Source organism: Sarcophilus harrisii, chromosome 6, assembly GCF_902635505.1.
Source record: "Sarcophilus harrisii chromosome 6, mSarHar1.11, whole genome shotgun sequence".
In the NCBI taxonomy this organism is placed as follows: Eukaryota; Metazoa; Chordata; class Mammalia; order Dasyuromorphia; family Dasyuridae; genus Sarcophilus; species Sarcophilus harrisii.
The window spans coordinates 254,601,705-254,623,428 of NC_045431.1; the positions used below are offsets into that span (position 1 = coordinate 254,601,705).

Genomic DNA, 21,724 nt, shown 5'->3' on the forward strand with positions numbered 1-21,724 from the left:
CTGCAAAAAATAAATGAAATGCCAATGATATTTTTAAAAAGTAAAATCCTTTTGAACATAATAATCCACATAAAAACTGTCCAGTGCTGATGACAATAGGATCATGACCTCAGTTTTTTCAGATCCTGTTCCTCTCTTAATGAACCTGAGTCTCCTCAGCTTAGGAGGATGCTTCATACATAGCACTGTTGATGCTGATATTGAACATAGAAATTCCTTCCTGCAATATTTTTTTCAAAAACCTTTCTAGGAATTGCTTTTACAATAGAACCTGGTAAAGTTGTTTTGAATCCAAATTTTAACACTATCTTTACTGCTGTCCATTTCCTTGCTGAATTCTGGTGACCCAATCTATCAGACTCTTTTATGGTCCAGATTGTTTATTCCAATGAATTAGCTTGTCATCCTCACTTTAAATTTTTGCAAAATGGTGGGACTTCAACATGCTTTTTATCTATGATTGAACAAAAAAAAGTCAAGCACCATAAACCCTGTATAGATTTATCAATCATTCCATTGGAAATCTTCCTTCATGGTTAGTTTCTACCCATCAATATCAGCCCTTTTATGTGCCATCATTTACTCAGATTCTAAGTCACCTAACTTTATTATCACCCCATTCATAATTTCTGAAACTTGCAACTCTATATGGGTTCTCATAAGTGAATGTGGGGGTCATGAAATTATGAATTATTGTCAGTAAATGTTTGATTTGTATACCTATATATTTGTACTTATACATGCAGGGTCACATAAAAATTTCTCAAGCAAAAAGGGAGTGGAAAAAGTGTAAGCTTTAATCTAGCCTACATCTTTATTTTAAGAACAAGAAGAGCTTATGACTAGTTGTCAAAGAGATGTATCACAGTGTCCTCATCTCCTTATCTAGTAAACCTGATCTAAAATGTCATATTACTCTACAATGATCAGTTCATATTGAAGCAATGCTATATAACTATGACCATGAATTTTTTTCAAATTTTATACATCAAGACTTTAAAGTATAAAGTATAAAGAGGACCTATTTACCATAAATATTTTGCCTAATCTGCTATTTTTCTTTGAACTATATCAAGGAATGGGATTTTTGCTGGCTAAAGTATACCACCTAGGGACAACTAAATGAGTCAGTAGTTAGAGAACTGGCCCTCAAAACAGGAGAACATGAGGTGAAATCTAACCTCAGACACTTAACATTTACTAGCTGAGTGGCATTGGTCAGGTCACTTGACACTGATCACCTCACCAAAAAGGAGAAGGAGAAGGAAGAAAGAAAATGTAGCACATTTTGGTTAAAAGATATTTAAAATCTTGGAGGGCTAAATTGATTAAAAAAATTAACACTGAGAAAGCCAACAATTTCCTGATAGACTAAAAATAAGAGACTGGGCATGAAAAGTCACCAATTGTGTTATAGGATTAGGAACAAAGGTGCAGGGAAATTATACCTGACTCCATGATATCTTCCTGGATATATTTTCCCTGGTAAATAGATAAGCTTGATTTTGATTATATATATGTATAAAATATTCCATTTCATTGAGTTAGCAGATTGGCCTGATTCAGGTCTGGTCTTCTACAAGTAGGGCACTGATTCATCCATCCAAATGGTTTAAACCAAACTATTCCTGAGGCCATAGTAGCCAGTGAACTCTTCTGTAGTTATAAGGGCAGCTAGGTAGTGTGGTAGATAGAGCATTAGGTCCGGAGTTAGGAAGAGTAGCATTCAAATCCAGATATTTTTTTAAGTCACTTTACTTATTTTTTACCTCAGTATCTTCAAATGTAAAATGGAGATGATAATATTGTGAGTATAAATAGTATAATCATATAATATAGTATAAGTAGTATAAAATAGTATAGTATAAAAAGTATAAATTTAGTATAAAATAATATATAGTATATATAATATAAAATAGCATAAAAATATTTAGGACATATAGTAGATAACACATAAATGTTGTTATTATTTTCACTATTTTATTCTCCATCCAAATCATCACCATGCAAGCTACTAGCTATCTTAGAGTCCTTCTAATTTGCTCTGATCAGTCCCTTATCCTAAGAGCTAGTTTTGTAAATGACCCATCCCTTTTTTCCTCAGACTCGCTTATCCAATGGGAAATAAATGGGTATGCTGAACAATCTTTGAAAGAACTCCAACCATTTTCTAGAACACTTTTTAAATAGAAAAATATCAGTGTTTCAACTACTTTTTACTATAATATTTCTAGGATAATAAGATAATTCTTATGATAATAATTTTTATCTGCATAATTTCTAATAATTTTCAACTTCCAAGTGTTTTCAATTACCAACAAGGTTTTTCAGAAATATTCTACGACCCCAGCAAAGCTCAGCACAACAAACTTGAGTACCAAGCCATTGTTTCCTCCTAGCAGAGCTCTTTTGAAGCCAAACTCTTACCTAATCAGAGGCATTCCTTCTGCACAGTACTCAGGCAAAAAGGAACAGTTTTAGAGATTTTTATTTTATCTTCTGAGGATCTAAAAGAGAAGCTGATACTAATGTATGGCTCACTCAAATATCTGCATAAGTGACAATATTGCTGGAAGCAGGGAGTGAACACGTGAATGAGAAATGCTCATGTTAACTTTATTGCAATTTCTTCTCGGGTCAGGAATGGGCTAACATTTGTGCTAGCTCTCCTAAGCCTTGCTCCAAAGGCTTACTAGTGAATATACTCTCCAAAGAAACAGCCAGAATTGGTCATATTTTTTACTGAGGAGCAAGGTTTTGAATTTAACTGGGAAATTATGAATATATAACAAAGATATTCCTCCATGTTTTTTTCCAAAGGTCTCATTGGAGTTGACTTCACATTCTATGCCCAGCCCATCTAAGAGATGCTTCCCAGTGATGAAATCCTGGGGATTGTCTACCTACATCTGACTGGAATTGGAGTCCTAGGGAACTGTTTCCTCCTCTGCTTATACAGCATTAATTCCATCACTAGTCACAAAACTAAACCAATAAGCATAATTATCATCCAATTGGCCCTTTCTAACACAATGGCACTTCTCTTTAAGGGAATCCCTATTCTAATGAGGGTTTGGGGGGCAAAATGTGTTCGCCATAGTTTTGTACTTGGATTTACAACTTACTTGCAGGCAGTGAGCAGGGATCTCTCTCTCAGCAGCACCTGCCTCTTGAGTGGCTTTCAAGCCATCACTATAAGTCCCAACAGTCATACATGGTTGAAACTCAAAATGAGAGCCTCAAAGTATGTCATTCCCTGCTGTCTCCTCTGCTGGATCACCAATCTGCTTGAAGAGATGGTCTTGCTTATGTATCTAACTGATCCAACAAACAGCTCACACTCTAACAGTGAATGTAACATTAGGACTACAATTCTATATAGCATGAATCATAAAAATACTATCTGGAAATTTGTTCATTCATCTATATTTGTATGTCTCATGACCTTTTTCAGTGGCTACATGGTTTTTATCTTATTCAGACACAACCAGAAAGTCAAACATATTCACAGTCGCAACTTTTCCCCAAAAATCTCTCCTGAGATTAAAGCCACCCAAACCATCCTACTTCTAGTGGGTACCTTTGTTTTATTTAATGCAATCAGCCCATTTTTTATTATTTATATACTTCATTTTCAAGGAATAAAACTCAGGATATTATATGATTCTACCTTTCTGTTCTTATGGTACCCAATGATCAGTCCTTTTATTTTTATCAACACTAATAGGCAGATACTCAAAACCTTTCATACCCTCTAAAAGTACTACTTTCCCTTACAACTGATCAAGTGGTCTTCAATTAGTGTCATTCACTCTCTATCTGAAAGTCTTCACAAGTTTGAGCTCTGATGGTCTCTGGCTTTTTTGACAGAGTTCAGATAGCATTGCAAAAAGTATTTCTAGAGTCATCACTTCCCATGAAGCCCCAACCTCCACTGTGTTCTGCTCAGAAACTATGGACAATGGAATCTATAAACTGCCATTATTCTCCATTGGAATCTCTTCTTCTCCTTTTTGGGTAATATTAAAGTTCTGCTAATTGCTTCCCTGTGTGAAACGATTTTTCTTTATCTGAACTATCCTCCACAGCAGATTGCTGGAAATAGAGTTTAAAAAAATGTTTGGGATTTGAAGGAAAAAAGTTACAGATTGGGGGAAGTGATGAGAATAGAAGTATTCCCCATGGAGGATGCTGGCTGGGTACTTAGGAGACTTAGATTATAATATCATTTAATAGTCAAGAATGTATCTCAGATCAGCCAGGATTTTGAGCATTAGGTCATTTGGAAGCAAGACATTAACTTCACTAGAACTAAGGATTTAAATCTTTTTCTAATGTTCTGCCCTGAAAAGATGAGAGAATAATAGTAGTGAAGTCGCAAATGGCTTGATTCAGTTTGGGAATCACTATCACGATGCAGTTACTGAATGATCTGTTGTAAAGAAAGACATAGATGTGTGGTGAAAAAGAGAATGCTAACATTGTGACAGGTACCTACAAAACTTTTAGAACATGTGACAAATTTTCTTGTTGACTAAACTGCCCATATATCCCTGTTACTCTTTCCTTCTAATCCTAATAGTGCAAAGTGCCTTCTAAATCCTAATAGCCTTGATCCATGTGATAATCTGCTCTTTGCTACAATACCTTCCACATGAACATCTTCCATATGCATGCCCCAAAGAAGAGAAAATTTGGTCTTGATAATGGGATAGCGGGACTGGGGTAGAGACTGTGAGTTTGTGAAAACCTATTTAAATGGTATTACCCATCCATCTACTATGCACATATGACCCAGAATCCAGGCTTTATCTGCTCTTTCCCCACTTCTGGACTCTTGATGGATGGCACATTTAGATCAAAATTCTCTGTCTTCCTGACTATCAATCTTCATTCGTTAATAGCAATTCATGGTAAGGGAAGCAGGGACAAAAAAATTGGAGCACAAAATCTTATGGAAATTGAAAGTTGGAAACTATCTTTATGTGTGTTTTGGAAAAATAAAATATTATTGAGGAAAATAAGAAAGTGCATCATAAAAAAACATGGTAAATACATAGTATAGCATAGTAAAGGCAAAAGTCTAAAAGAAGTAAGGGCACCTATTCCTGGGATACATGCTACAGACTTTTCTCCATGGAACACAACTGAATTACTTCAGCTTTCCAGCTCATCTTCTAAAGCTTAAAGTAAAGCAATATAAAAATAAGCATGTTAAACTGGGGAAAGAGTTTGCAAGGAAAACTGACCATAAAAATCATGACTCTGTTAAAAAAATAGCCTATTCAAAATTACCCTTATCTTACTGGTCCTGTCTATGTTTGTGTGAGAATGACAAACTCCCCTATGTGTGATTGAGCAATGCTTATTTATGAGGTATTAGTCCTTCATCTGAAATTCTATATAAGTATGTGCCATGAGGGATTCTGGGATTTCTAGAAGAACATGGATACTATTATGTAATACATGTCTGAAGCCACAATCCTCTCCATACATATTATTTATTCTTTATGTACTATAGGAGATGCTGGTCACACACTAAAATTGCTCTCTATTGACATCTGTTTTCTTGTGAATAGCAATATACTTTTGTGAATTATGAAACCGGTGTGAAACTGTCACTCTTTTTTTTTTTTTTTTTTTTGCTAAGGCAATTGGGGTTAAGTGATTTGCCTAGGATTACACAGCTAGGAAGTGTTAAGTGTCTGAGGTCAGATTTGAACTCAGGTCCTCCTGACTTCATGGCTGGTGCTCTATCCACTGCACCACCTAGATGCCCTGGAACTGTCACTCTTTATGCAAACTCTATTGCCCTGAAAACACAAATAATATCTGAGCAGAAGTTCCCTCTTCAGTGTCCTTGAAAGCTGACCATCCAAGTATCAGAGTATTACCCCACTGGCAACTCCAGGTGTGTCTAACAATGTTCTAGGACAACCTGCACGATTTTGCCAGGACTCCTAAAATATTTTTTCTAAGGAAAGACATGGAAGCTTTACCGAAGCAATGCTAGGCAATAAGTATTTACTAAAGATTATGTGTTAGACATTAAGTAAATGGTAGAGATACAAATATATGAAAAAATTAAAAGTCTCTGCCTTCAAGATTATATTCTAATGAGGGAAAACCACACAAAAGGAAGCAGAAAGCCTGGGGTCAGTGGAACAAGAAAGAATGCATCTACTCTAGGGCAAAGTAACCTGATTTCTGGAGAAAATCAGGAATAAGATTTAAAATTAAATGGAGATTGGAGAAGCAATGCTACTTTGGTGGAAACATACTTTAAAAGTTTAATTCGACAGTTGTCTTTGATTAAAAGAAATCAAAATAAATTCTTATGAATATCTACCATAAAGAAACATCTGGTCTGTCATGAGACAGTATTTAAAACAAAGTGACTGATGTGGTTGTGAACACTATCTTAGAAAATCATGTGAGAAAGAAAGTTCAGTACATTATGCTAGAAAGGAAATCCAAAATATAAATTTTGGAGATTTCATTTGAGGAGAGGAGTATATCCTGGCTATAGCATAGCAAAAGGGAATTTCACTCACCCTTATTCAAGAATTTAGATGCTAATAAACTGGGAAAATATTTTTACAATCAAAAGTTCTATAAAGGCCTCATTTCCAAAATATATAGAGAATTGACTCTAATTTATAAGAAATCGAGCCATTCCTCAATTGATAAATGGTCAAAGGATATGAACAGACAATTCTCAGATGAAGAAATTAAAACTATTTCTAGCGATATAAAAAGATGCTCCAAGTCATTATTAATCAGAGAAATGCAAATTAAGACAACTCTGAGATACCACTACACACCTGTCAGATTGGCTAGAATGACAGGGAAAGATAATGCGAAATGTTGGAGGGGATGTGGGAAAACAGGGACATTGATACATTGTTGGTGAAATTGTGAATACATCCAGCCATTCTGCAATAAACAAGGAAAATATTTTTACATTCAAAGGTTCTGATAAAGGCCTCATTTCTAAAATATATAATTGACCCAAATTTATAAGAATTCAAGCCATTCTCAAAATTGATAAATGGTCAAAGGATAGGAACAGGCAATTTTCAGATGAATAAATTGAAACTATTTCTAGCCATATGAAAAGATGCTCCAAGTCATTATTAACCAGAGAAATGCAAATTAAGACAACTCTGAGATACCACTACATACCTCTCAGGTTGGCTAAGATGACAGGAAAAAATAATGATGAATATTAGAGAGGATGTGGGAAAAATGGGACATTAATACATTGTTGGTGGAATTGTGAACAGATCCAACCATTCTGGAGGGCAATTTGGAACTATGCCCAAAGAGTTATCAAACTGTGCATATCCTTTCATCCAGCAATGTTTCTACTGGGCTAATATCACAAAGAGATCTTAAAGGAGGGAAAGGGACCTGTATGTGCACAAATGTTTGTGGCAGCCCTTTTTGTAGTGGCCAGAAACTGGAAACTGAGTGGATGCCCATGAATTGGAGAATGGCTGAATAAATTAAAGTACACGAATGTTATAACATATTATTGTTCTGTAAGAAATGACCAGCAGGATGATTTCAGAGTCCTGAAGAGACTTACATGAACTGATGCTAAATGAAATGAGCAGGACCAGGAGATCATTATACATGACAACACCGAGACTATATGATGATCAATTCTGATGGACATGGCTCTCTTCAACGATGAGATGATTCAGGCTAATTCCAATGGTCTTATGATAAAGAGCACCCAGAAAGAAGACTGTGGGAACTGAGTGTGGTTTACAACATAGCACTTTTACTCTTTTTGTTGTTCTTTGCTTGCATTTTGTTTTGCTTCTCTCTCTTTGTTTTTACTGGTTTGATTTGATTTTTCTTGTGAAGCACAATAATTGTATAAATATGTATGCAAGTATTGGATTTAACATATTTCTACCATGTTTAACATATATTGGACTATTTCCTAAATAGGAGAGGGTGTGGGGGAAGAAGAGAGAAGTTGGAACATAAGGTTTTACAAGAGCTAATGTTGAAGAATTATCCATGCATATGTTTTGAAAAATAAAAAGTTTTAATTAAAAAAAAGGTTGCTTCCAGATTCAAAATCCAACCAAAACTCTCTATGATGTTACTTTTGATTTTTTTAACTGCCTAGTCTACTGGGATTTCTTTAGCCTTCTTTCTTATTGATGTTTTGACTGCCTTTGGTCCTTTTTTTAGACTCTTCTCCTTCAAATTCTCTTCTTTCTATATTTTCAAAACAATATTCTGTGTTGTCACTTCTCATATTTTTTAATCCATCTTCATTTTCCTTTGGTTCATATTCATTATGTGTGTTATTCCTTTCTTTGGACTTTACCATTTCACTTGGTGATCTCATTAGCTCTCATGAATTCAATCTTCATTTCAATGCAGCTGATTCTACGGTCATAAAATATCCACAGACCTCTGATCTCTCATTTTGAGTTATCTATTATCTCATTTGATCCTTCAAGAATTCAGGGAAGTAAGTGTTATTACCAAAGTTCACAATTCAGGAAACTGAAAGAAATAGTGTTACGTGACCTATTATCTTTTCCAATAATAGTTCACCTTACATTTATTCTTCCATAGTATTTTCACTCATTTTGTTGTTGTTTGCTTGCATTGTGTTTTCTTTTTTCCCTTTTTGGTCTGATTTTTCTTGTGTACCATGATAACTGTACCATGATAGCTGTGGAAATATGTATAGAGGAATTGTACATGTTTAACATATATTGTATTACTTGCTGCCTCAGGGAGGGTGGAGGGAAGAGAAGGAAAAAAATTTGCAACAAGTTTTTGCAAGGGTGAATGTTAAAAATTATCTATGCAATATTGGATTTAATATATATTTTCTACAATGTTTAACATATGTTAGACTACTTGCCATCTGAGGGAAAGGCATGGAGGAAATGGGGGGATTTGAACACAAAATTTTGTAAGGGCTAATGTTGAAGAATTGTCAACCATGTGTTTTGAAAATAAAAAGCTTTAATAATAAAAAATGAAAGAAGTTACCAAAAGGACCTCTCCTATGACCATCTGACTATGAGCTTCTATCATGCTATTCTTACCTACTGCTTGATCATTAATCTCCTCTGTAAAGAGGAGTGGTATCTTCTACTCAAACATTTCCATACTTCTTATATTCTATACAACCCAGTCATTTTGGACACTTGTAGTTCATCATTCAAACTTCATGGCCCATTCTCTACCTCTCAATTCCTTACTCCCGTCCTCTAAAACTACTCTTCTTCAAAGACTCAAAAAAGTGCCAAAGACATCTGTGCACTTTGAAATGCCTATTCCATAGGGAGTAAACTTTCTTTCACCTGAAATCTTTTTTTTTTCTTCCATTCCTTTGATTTTTCAAACAGTAACTGAAATCTGTCTCATCCTTGACGAGACTTCTCTCTGGCCTCCCTTTTCCAGTACCTGGATTAAAATTTTTATCTTTCTCAACTCCTATTCTGACACAGAGGAATTCAAAGTACATATTGACTATATTTCAAACATCCTAAGCACTCATTTATACAGTCTATTAGTTTCCGAGTATTCACTGTCCCTTTGACCATACTGATGACTTTTTTTTTCTTTTTTATACTCTATATTCTCTAGGGGGGAATTTTTTTGGGGGGGAAGAGTAGAGGGAATGGCATTATTTTCCCCTGCTTGTTCTCCATATATTTCCCTGCTTCCTCTCAGTCTCTTTGGATAGAGCCTCACACACTACAACTGTATATGATCTATAGGATTTTGTATTGGACCCCTTTTTTCTCCTCTATCACATTTCCAGTAATTGTACACCTTTCTCCCTGCCATACCTTAAATTTAGTGACACTGGGTTCCTTACCATTCCACAGACAAGATGCTTCATCTATGAACTTCAAATAGGTTCTCTGATTGTCCCCCCAGCATTAAATATTCTTCTCCCATATCCCTGCCATCTGGCTCCCCAGTTTTCTTTAGGATTCAACTAAAATTCTATCTTTTACAAGAAACATCTTCCAAATTTTTTTAATCCTATTGGTTTTCCTCTATTATTTCCTGTTAGTGACGTATATAGTTTGTTTGTATATATTAGTTTTCTTTTTGTCTCTCCCACCATCACCACTGCGAGTTCCTTGAGGGTAGAAACTGCTTTTTGCCAGTTTTTGCATACTCAACACTTAGCATAGTGCCTGTTAATTAATAAATATTTATTGACTGTTGACTCCTCCACCCTACATATACAAAGATAGCTATATTTGATACTGCTTTCTCCAACAAATGTGAGACAACCAGGTAGGTAAGTGTATAAAATGTTTGGATGGGAATCCAGAAGATATGAGTTCAAATTTAGCCTTAGGCATTTATAATCTCTATGATTCTGGACAAATTATAATCTCTATTTAGCTCACTTTTCTCAGCAGTAAATTGGGGATAACAACATTACCTTACCTTGTGGTGAGGGTTGTGTTAGGATAGAGTGAAATATTTATAAATACATAACAAAGTTCCTGTAACATCGTGGGCTCTATAAAAATGTTTATTTTCATACCTTTTCCCCTTCCATATTTAAGAATTACAAAATCCTCTGATCTTACATAATTGATTGATTTTTAACATCATCTTCTACCTTTTCTCAACAAACTACTTTCCACACTGTAACCTCTAACCTCTCAGGTCTCTCCCAGGTCACTTCCTCCATAATAGCCATTTTCTCCTTTTTTTCCTTATCTTGATGTATTGATGAAAAGATTTCAATTCTAAACTATTTTCTCTGGAGTCTTTGGCCAAGTAAGTACTTCATCACCCTGCCAAACATCAGTTTAGATCACCCTCAGGATCCACTATTTTCTTTGTACACAGATGCTGCTGAATAAAAGTAGAGGAAATCATGTAACTGTTCTGCCTAGCCCCATTAAAATTTTATTTAACAGAACCTCCACTAGGCACTCACATCTGTTAGGTAATCTTATACTTCTCTTATCAACTAACTCACTCACTCTTTCATATTGCTTTTCCAATCCTATTTGACAATCACATAATCTATCATGGCTCCCTCTCATTTGAGAGCCTTGATTCATATAGTACAGAAAAAAAATTGAGGTCGCTTAACATGAACTCCTTCTTGTCCCCTCTTCCCTATCTTATATCACTCAAATGTCAGCTGTTACTGTGCCTTCTTTCAATCCTACCTCACTTATTGAAGTCTTACTCCTTATTAGGGGACAAACCTCTACTTAAAGAAACGATCCCATTCCATTCCATCTCCTCCAACAGATTTCTCCCTCAGTGATTCCCACTTTACCATATATTTTCAACTTTTCCTAGTCTACTGGCTCCTTCTCTACTACCTACAAACATGCCCATGACTCTTCCATTCTAAGAAAATCTGCTTTTGATCTCTTCTTCTCTGCTAACTATTGTCCTATAATTCTTCTATTCTTTGTTACTAAATACTGTAAAATGGGACATCTACAATAGATCCTTTCACTTTATCTTCTCGAGCTCTTTTAATTTCTTTATATGTGACTTCTAGCCTTAGATCATTTCACTGGAACTTCTCCTTTCAAAGTTATCAATGACCTCTGAATTATCAAATCCAATGGCCTTTTTAATCTTGACTTCTTTGCAATTTTTGATATAGTTGCTCATACTCCCCTTTGATAGTTCTTTCTGTGTAGTTCTTCAGGAAACAATTACCTCTTAGTGTTACACCTTCCTATCAATAGTGTCATAACTGGAGATACTAATTAACCAATACACCTTGGTAGCACATAGGAATTAGCATTGAAACAAAAGTTAACTTTCTTTTATATAGGTCCTGGATTCCTCGGATAAACATTGTGGCAATTCTGCACTGGAGGAGCTCTGAGGGAAATAAGCTTAGATATGACTGTCGTTTATAACTGCATCCCTGATCTTCTTTCTCTGTCATACTGCTCTGTGTGACAGAGATAACACATACATGCACACTGGCTTAGTGGTAGCACACCAGTGTCGTGTTCTACCCATCACCTCCTCAGGAGAAATGAGTTGGGTAAGTTTCCTTGTTGCCCTGGCCCAGAGACAAAGATTAAGAGGACTGAACTATCTCCTCAGTTTAGAATTTATATATCAGAATCCAAAAACAGTTAATTCAAGGGAAAAGAACCTATTACTCTGGAACTCTGTGGTGAAACTAGGTAGAAGCCCCTGAAAATTAAAACAAAAATTTTAAGGACTCTTCTATGGTCTGTAAAGATTAGAATTACCTATTGAGAGGCAGAGCTAAATTTCAATCCTTCTAATCTGGGATCCACCTGAGTTTCATCAAGTCAATGTGGTTAAAAGTCAAGTGAATTCACATAGGATTTGCTGCTGGAAGTTTCTGGGCAAATAGCAAGCCCAGGTATCTATATTCTGAATCCTTGTCCCATACATTTTAAGGATTATTAATGAATTCAAAATCAAGGACCAAAAGTTTGGAGAATTCACTAATAATAAGCGACATTTCATTGAGTCTTTTAGGTTGATTAAAAACATGAAAGTTCATAGCAACCTTATTATGTGAATACAGGAAACTTTCTTCTCAGTTTGTTACTGATACTCTTTAGGAAGGGAAACAGATATGAAATGTAATTCTTGCAAATCTGAATGTTTCTAGGTGAAAGCTATGTAACCTTTTCTAAGATGAGTAAAAACAAGAGCTTTGACTCATGAGCATAAAAGTAGCAAAGGAAAAGAAACTAAAAGGATGCCCAACATTTTGAGAACAGGTGAAAAACTATATTCTATAAGTTTAATGTAATATTGCTTTGCTGTAAGAAATGATAAAATTCATATATTCTATGAATTAAGCTAAAATTATTGATAACATTTCAGCAGAATTTAATACTTGTATAAATTGATGGAGAGAAAAGGAAATAGAACAAGGAGAATACTATAACAATCATAATAAAATAAAATAACTTCCTGAGAGTTGTTAACAGTTTATGGATACAGTATCAAAACTTAAAGATTCCTCTTGTTTAATGAGAGGGCTTTTGAAATTAAACATTTTTAAAAACAGCATCATGTATTGATTTCATCTGAAAGTGAATGCTAAAATTCATGATCATACCATGATCACATTCCTAAAAGAAAATGAACAAAAATATCTTTTCTTTCTCTACCAATTTGAATATCATTGGTTTTTCTCCTTTCTTTTTCTTTTTTTTTGTTCAATTTCTTTTCACAAATAAATGTAATTAAGCAAAACAAATCTTCTTAACCACTTCACATCCCAAATCCATCAGTTATAATGGATCACATATTACAGCTGCTTTCTCAGCAGTCCTTTAGGATCTTGAATCTTGATTAAGTTGACAAGAGTTCTTACAGATTTCAAAGTTGTTCTCAAAGGAAAAATGCAAATTAATCATGACTATATTTTAAATTGCTCCAAATTATTGATGATTAAAGAAGTAAAAATTAAAGAAATTTTGGCAATTTATCTTATATCCATCTCACTAGCAAAAATGAGGAAAAGGCGACATTATACATGAAATGACTGTTTATTGAGTAACACATACTTGTTGGTAGATACTTAAATAAGTTCAACCATAGTGGACAGCAATTTGAAATGATACAAAAACATTAATAATAAGGCAAATACTTTAATCCAATTATACTTCTGTTAGACCTATATTCCACCAAAAAAATCAAAAAAGAAGGGCTTTTATGTGCCAAAATATTTATAGCAGCCCCCTTTGTGGTATAAAGCACTGGACATCATAAAGGGGCTGATCATGAATGTTGAAAGGCCTATATAAATTGTGATCTATTAATATGATCAAGTATTATTATGCCTTAAGAAATTAAGAAATAGAGGATTTCAAAAATACATGGAAAAACTTATAGGAACTGAAAAACGAAAGAAGGTGGAATAATTGGAACAATTTACAGTTGGCATCAATGTATTAGAAATGAATAGTTTGAGGATTTCTGATAACTAGTGAATAAGTAAGCAGAAACAGGTGAACAATTTATAAAATGATAACACCAAATGTCTTAAGAACTCTGAAAAACACAATGATAAAAATGACTTCATATCCTGTAAGCTCTCTCTTCTCCCTCTTCCCCATGTTACAGCACTCAAATGTCTGCTGTCACTATGTCTTCCTTCAACCTTATTTCACATATTGAACTTGTCTTACTCCTTATCAGGATTCCATCCTCTACCTGAAGAAACAATCCCATTCCATCCTATCTCCTCCCACAGACTGATCTCTTAATAGTTTCACTTTATCATACATCTTCAACTTCTCTCAATTTGCTGTTTCCTTCTTTACAGCTTACAAACATGCCCAAGTCTCCTCTATCTTCAAAAAAAAAACCCAAAAAACCCAACCCTGATTTGATCTTTTCTCCCCTGCTAACTCTGGTCTTATAATTCTTCTAAAACACTTTGTGACTAAATATCTTAAAATGAGCCATCTACAATAGATGTCTTCACTTTTTTTAACTCTTTTAATTCCTTTATATCTGACTTTGAACCTTGTCATTCCACTGAAATGTCTCCTTCCAAAGTTACTAATGATTTCTTAATTTCTTCAAATCCAGTGACCTATTCACAGTCCTCATTCTTATTTTCTCTGCAATCTTTTATACAGTTGATCACACTCTTTCCTTTCATAGTTCTTTCTATGTAGGTCTTCCAAAAACAATTCCCTCTTGGTTTTAATCTTCCCTGTCAATAATTAGCATTGTAACTTTAGAGATTCTATTTAACCAGTAGACAATAGTTGTATGACATAGGAATTGGCATTTGGGACAAAAGTTAACTTTTACATAGATCTTATATTCCCTAAACAAACATTGGAACAACTCTGCAGGTGACATGATAATCACAGCTCTGGGGGAATGATCTCAGACATGATTGTCTTTATAACTATATCCCAGGCTCTTTTCTTTTATCATACTGCAATATATGCCCTGACAGACACACTTCCTTACTGCTCTGTTTTAACTACCACCACCAGATCAGGAAAAACCAATTAGGTAAGTCTCTCTTTGCCTTAGCCTCAGAGACAAAGTGTGAGACAACTGAAATACCTACTGTTTAGAGTTTATATATCAGCATCCTTGGACACAGAATAGGTGTTTTAAAATGGGCATTATAAAATGGGTATTATTTTTAAATGGGCTTTGTTAATTCAGGGGGAAAGAACCCATTGCTCTAGAATTCTCTGTGGTAAGATTGGGGATAACCCCCTGAAAATGAAAATCATCTGGGGTGTTCCACAGTATTGAAATGACAGTGTTCTTGTTTGGCAGAGAAAAATAAAAGTTCCTCAGTCTTTCTTCTTAATCTTGGTTCTACCTCACTTTGGCCAAGAAAATGGGCTTAAGGTCAAGTGAACTCACATAGTATCTGAGGATGGGAGATTCTGAGCAAACAACAGAACGAGGTGTCTATATACTGAATCCTTGTCCTTCACAGACTGAGGAGATGATGGAAAGGGGATGTTATTCCTCCGTGTTAGTAGAGGAGCACAACTTTTGTCCATTTTAGTTTTGAGTTTATGAATATAGTATCCATTTTTTTCTTGTTGAATCATCCTGGCCAAAATACTATCATTGAATCATTTTAATATTTATCATTAAAAAAAAAACTAAACATGTTTCGTAAAACATATCCTTTGACATAGGATTATAGGACTTTATATTACTCAATATGACAAGAATTTCACAGAATATTACTGAAAGTGAAAGGTATTTAATTTTAACAATAGAAATAGGAAAATTTGATTTTTGCAAAACACTTGAAAGCAAATGAAATTTTTTAAAGTTGTAGCTACAATCTGATTCAAATACTATTTGTTTATGAAACAGTTCTTAGAGGTCCTCCACCAGAAAAAATGTTTGTTGATGTAAGCAAACAAAACAATGTTAGATAAAACCACATACAACAAAAGAATGGGGAAATGAATATATACACTACTAATAAAAAGATAAAGTGCTTAATGTGAACTTATATTACTGTATATTACTAATACAAGGTTTTTAGAAATTCATTCAGCTCTTGATGTCTACATTAAATATAAAGATATTTATAGTAACAAAGCATATGAAAAGAAAGTTAAATGAGTAACTCTGCTAAGACATAATTAATTTTTTATTTAAACAATTTGCTCAAAATAGATTTAGAAAAATAATTAGATTAAATATCTGTTACACATTGTAAGTATAAGCTTGTATAATTATAGACAGCATTTGTTGTCTGCTTGGACTGGTAGTGAGTATACAAATGTTCTCAATAAAATTAAAATAATTGATGAGAAGGATTTCTCTGCTTTCAGCTAGCCTCTTTCAGGGAAAGGAAAAGCTGCTTTAGGATGAATGACCTAGTAGAACAAAGTCACAATCTTGAATTCCATGTAGATTTAGAGCAGTCCATAGAAGTCCAAACCTCCAGATTTTACTATGATTGCCTTTATTTCCTCCCCATCATAACCCACCACATACTCCCAAAGTGCTGAGAGTTACTGTGGAGACTAGACAAAATAGAGTAGATGCCCTGACCAGGCAGGGAGTGCATATATACATATACATATATGTGTATATATGTATATGTGTGTGTGTGTGTGTGTGTATATATATATATATATATATATATATATGTATGTATATTCATTCCCAGCCTGCCAGAGAAGAATACAGCACAAACAATTGCATGAAAGATCATTCTGACTGGCAAGTCTCAGAGGTTTCATGTTTATCTCCTAAATCTCAATCTATACTTTTTCTCACTGCCCTGGGCCAGGACCCACATTAATGGTATCTATGTTTAAAAACCATCATATTATAATAAGTTTTTATGGTTTCCTTTTTGTCCAAGAAAAAATATATTCTTTATAGAGGGATATAGTCAGGTTCTTTTTCTCTTCCCAATTGAATACAGTGGATTATGTGACTGCTGTCACACTGAAAAGATCACTAATTTTGGAATCAGAGAACCGGGGCTCAAATTTGGATTTTGCTGTTTACTTTCCAAATGACCCAGAATTCCATTCTTTCTTTAGTGCCAAATTTAGTGATTGTACTAAGAAAAATGGAAGTTGGTTCAACTAAGCTCAAAGACATTCTCCCTTTAGATGCAATGAATTGGTTTCTCCCTTGAGTCCTATATGGTCTGCTTAGGCATAGAATCATGCTCAGTGATTCATGATATATACTCCCAACTCTTCTTGCCAGCTGAAATGAAGAACTAGAAAATCTGAAAGTTTTCTCAAGGTCTACTTAGGTTTTCCAAATAGCAGGTAGTAGAGCTGATTGGAACCTAAAATGGGTGGTTGGCACAGGTGCTTAGTACATGGAATATGTTTTTAAAACATCATTATATTGTGACTAAAGAGATTTTAAAATTTTAATTTCTGAAAAATTCTGAGTTTTTTGTAGTCTTTAGGCTTGGAAAAAATAACATTCATATATAAAACAAATCAGATTTGCTATAGAAAGAATATTCCTGAGGAAGGCCAGCAGTCAATAGAGAGAATAGAAAGCCTTCCATATCTACAGCCACTGTGGTTTAAACTCCTGCTAAGTACAGCACATGGCACTGGAGGACAAAGAAACAATGAGTTTCAATAACTCATTTACTATACTCTCAGAGCTTAGAAGCAAGACCAATATGAATGAATAGTAAAACACCTATGTCCTTATATTTAGGATCTCTGGTCTGTATAGTATTCCTAGATCATGTGACCATGGCTGACCAGACCATAGTTCTTTACTCTGAGTGCTCTTGAGAAAAAAAGGTCATGTTTAAAATGGATCTTGAAAAATATAAAGGACTCTGTAAATGGTAGTTTGTATTTTCCAAATTATCTATTTCCCTTAATTCAGCTTAAGATCAAATGAATTTCTGGAGATTCCATAAAATACCAAAAATATATGTTTAACTTGCTATTCAATGCAGCTACAGACTATAATTCTGTCATCAAAGAATTGTTGGGGGCATTATACAATACATTTGAGAGCTATTGGAATCTGGAATTTCTAACAGAAGAGTTTGGATAAGGCATTGTGGTATAAGACCCTAATAGGGGCCCTCAAAAAGGCAATGCTTGATCTTCCCCCAGAGCTCAAAGACCATTTCAGAACTGGACATATGGACAAATGTGCCAAATTTCTTCTTTTGAATTGCTGAAAATGGCGGTTATGGCTTGAACAGTTCAACAAGCTAAAAATAAATAGGTTCCACTCCCACTCTACAAGTGTGAAATTTAATTATCTTTCCTTGCCTGAGACTTCCATTAAGGGATTATTGCTTGGGCAACTCCAGTAAATGCTCTAGGCCTTCTTGATCACACAGAAATGATGACTGCTTGAACAAGACCCCTGTAACACATAAGCAAGGCCAAAGGAGGGAGGCTCTGGCCCACTTCTGCCGTTTTCTCTTCCTTTAAACAGAAGAAAGTCACCATGAGCTAGGCATTTCTAGCATTAATGATAATTTAAGATGTCAACAACTTCTGGTCCTGCAGCTAGCTATAACTGAGATCTCCTACTCATCTTCACATGAGGAAGCCTAGCATGACTTCAATCTAACAATGGGAGAAGATCACTTAGGTCCAGGAACCATCATTAGCAAAAGTGAGAGATCAAGTCTGGGATTGCAAGTCTTTCCTCGTTTACACATTAAGCTTCTTCTAAAAATTTTTATCATTCTTACTGCCTGACTCCTTCTCTTCATTCAATCCCTTATTATCCCTTTTCCTCACCAACTCCCTTCCATCTTTATTTCTTTACTTCCATCTTTCTTTTTTCTTTTCCTTCTTCCCTTTCTTCCTAGTTTCTCTTCATTCTTTTGCTTCTTTTTTTTCCTTTCCCCAATATACCTTACATTTGTTCTTTATTCTATCCTTCCTTCTTTTCATTCTTGTCTTCTTTTTCTCTTTTATGTTTTGCATTAAGATTTTATAATTCTTGAACCAGCTACGCCCAGAGAAAGAACTCTGGGTGATGACTAAAAACCATTACATTGAACTCCCAATCCCTATATTTATGCCCACCTGCATTTTTGATTTCCTTCACAAGCTAATTGTACAATATTTCAGAGTCTGATTCTTTTTGTACAGCAAAATAACAGTTTGGTCATGTATACTTATTGTGTATCTAATTTATATTTTAATATATTAAACATCTACCGGTCATCCTGCCATCTGGGGGAGGGGGTGGGGGGTAAGAGGTGAAAAATTGGAACAAGAGGTTTGGCAATTGTTACTGCTGTAAAGTTACCCATGCATATAACCTGTAAATAAAAGGCTATTAAATTTAAAAAAAAAAAGATTTTATAATTCTGCTTCAAATCTTTCCTGTGCCAGGTCTCTTATCTCACAAAGAAAAGCATTTTGTATTCTTTCTTTATGTCATTATTATAATTGTTCTGTCACTCAGACCCCACAGACTGTAGCATACCACCCTCTTCTATATTCAATTGTCTCAAAAATTCTATACAAGCTCATATTCTTTGCCTCTGTGGTATTATTCATCTACTCCTCCTCTTTCCCCTTTGTTTTTGTCCTGAATTTTTCCCGACCACTGGATATTTTCCAGTGAGTCCTATCTTCTAATTATATGACTAAAGTATTTAAGCTTCAGTTCAGTATTTAACCTTCCAATGAATAATATAATTTCTTTAAGTATTGATTCTATCCAAGGGACTCGCAGAAGTGCTATTCAGGACCATATATTGAAAATATTGTTTTCCTCATAGTCCATACATTGCTAGGTAGTTTTGGCTATAAGGGCTATGGGCTGCAAGGTGATGTTTCTGCTTTTCAGTATGCTGTCCCAATTTGCTATGTCTTTCCTTCCAAGGAAAAAGCTTCTTTTAATTTTATGACAGTAGTTATCATGTGCAGTGATCTTCTGAAGCCAAGAATATAAAAACTGAAACTCTTTCCTTTGCCTGGCAGTTCAATTTAAGAAAGGACCTCAGGATCTGATATATTATTTTATTTCAGAATCTTCTTAAGAGAATTCAAATAGAAGTGATTCAGTTTCCTGGCAGAATACTCATAGACAGTTCAGTTTTCACAGACATACAATAGTGAATTCAGTACAATGATTCTATAGGCCTTCAATTTGTTAGACCATTAAATTATCTTTTCCCTCCCACACTTTTTTGAAACACTGAACTAGCTCTGACAATACATGAATCTATCCTCATCATCTATGTGTACAGCACTGGGAATTATACCACCAAAGTTAGTGAAGTTGTCCAAAACATTCAAAATTTCTCCATTTGCTGTATCTATTTGGTTTCATATTTGCATAATACAGTCACAGCGGGTGAAGAACCTCTTCTTATCTTGGTGTAAGTTATCAGGCTAAAATTATTATAAGAGTCAGAAAATTTATCCATATACTGTTTCATCCACAGCCTCAAAGCCTGCATTGAGTGCACAATTGTCTACAAACAAAAAGTGTCACATAAGCTCTCTCTCCACTTTAGTTTTGTTTATAATCCTTTCAAGTTAAATAATGTATCATTAGAACATAGTTGACTTTGAAGCTATTTTCCCCCTCATTGAAAGCCTCTAACAACATCACTGAAAACATCATGTTAAAAAGCATGGGAACCTGCATCCAGATCAACTTCACTCCAATGATGGCTGGGAAAGTACAAAAGTAACATCCATTATCCAGAGTTTCTATAAGAATATCATAATTAAAATTATATAAAACACCAATTAATTTCTCCAAGCCACCAAATTTTGCCATGATCTTTCATAACCCTTCACAACTGTCAGTATCAAAGACCTTGATCAGATCTATGAATGTTGTGTACAGACACTCTTGACACTTCAAAAGTTGTCATGCAGATATTATATTTATATTGTCTTGGGAAGCTGACCATTTTCCAGGATCAGCCTCCTAAGGAAGATTCTGGCAAGAAATTTGCTGGCAATAATGTACAGAAAAACCCTACCTTGAATGTCACGGGGCATCCAATTCTTTTTTCCTTTATAAAAATTGACAGTGGAGACATTCTTGAACTCCTAGGGGACAACATCATCTTTCCATGTAATCTGGAAGATTTTAATCAGCTTTTGAATGGGCAAAGAAAATCTTGCTTTGAAATCTCTGCTACCATAAAATGAGCACTAGGCACCTTGACACACAAGAGGATCATAACAGCCCTCAAAACTTCATTTAGCAATTCAACCCACTCATGAATAACCAATATTTCTCCAGTTATTTAAATATGAATTTACTTGCATAAAAAGTTTTATAATAATGTTCATGTAGTTCCTGAGGTACTTTTTTAGCAGATACACTACCAGTATTTTTTACTGCTATATTTATTTTAAATAGCTTTCTATTACTGTCTCCTCTTGTAGAGTTTGCCAGTGATATATAGAACTATGGTTAGTTTATATGCTTTTATTTTATATCCTACTACTTTGCTAAAATTATTAACTGCTTAGAGAGATTATTAATTGTATCTCAAAGATTATCCAAGTATATTAGCATGTCATTTGAAAAAAAGATCATTTTCTTATCCTATTGCCCATTCTGATTCCTTCAATTTTTTCTTCTCTTATTGCTACTAATAGTATAATATATATTGAGCATATATATAAAATTGAGGGGATGTCTTGAAGTGGGAAATGGATAAACAAGTTCTTGGATATGATTGTGATGATATAAGAAAAGGTGAGATTTATACTGTCATGAAATCCTGAAAAGATTTGCA

General features: G+C 34.5%; 1 protein-coding gene across 1 annotated transcript; it reads left to right on the top strand.

Moving 5' to 3' along the window:
* The first annotated feature begins 3,032 nt into the window (after nucleotides 1-3,032).
* On the top strand, nucleotides 3,033-3,758 carry LOC116420126 (vomeronasal type-1 receptor 1-like). Its single transcript, XM_031943715.1, has one exon. The coding sequence runs from the start codon at nucleotides 3,033-3,035 to the stop codon at nucleotides 3,756-3,758; it is 726 nt and encodes a 241-aa protein (XP_031799575.1).
* Nucleotides 3,759-21,724: the final 17,966 nt, after the last annotated feature.

What these genes read in the sequence shown, in the direction of transcription:
- LOC116420126 (XM_031943715.1), top strand. Translation starts at nt 3,033, where the DNA reads ATGGCACTTCTCTTTAAGGGAATCCCTATTCTAATGAGGGTTTGGGGG.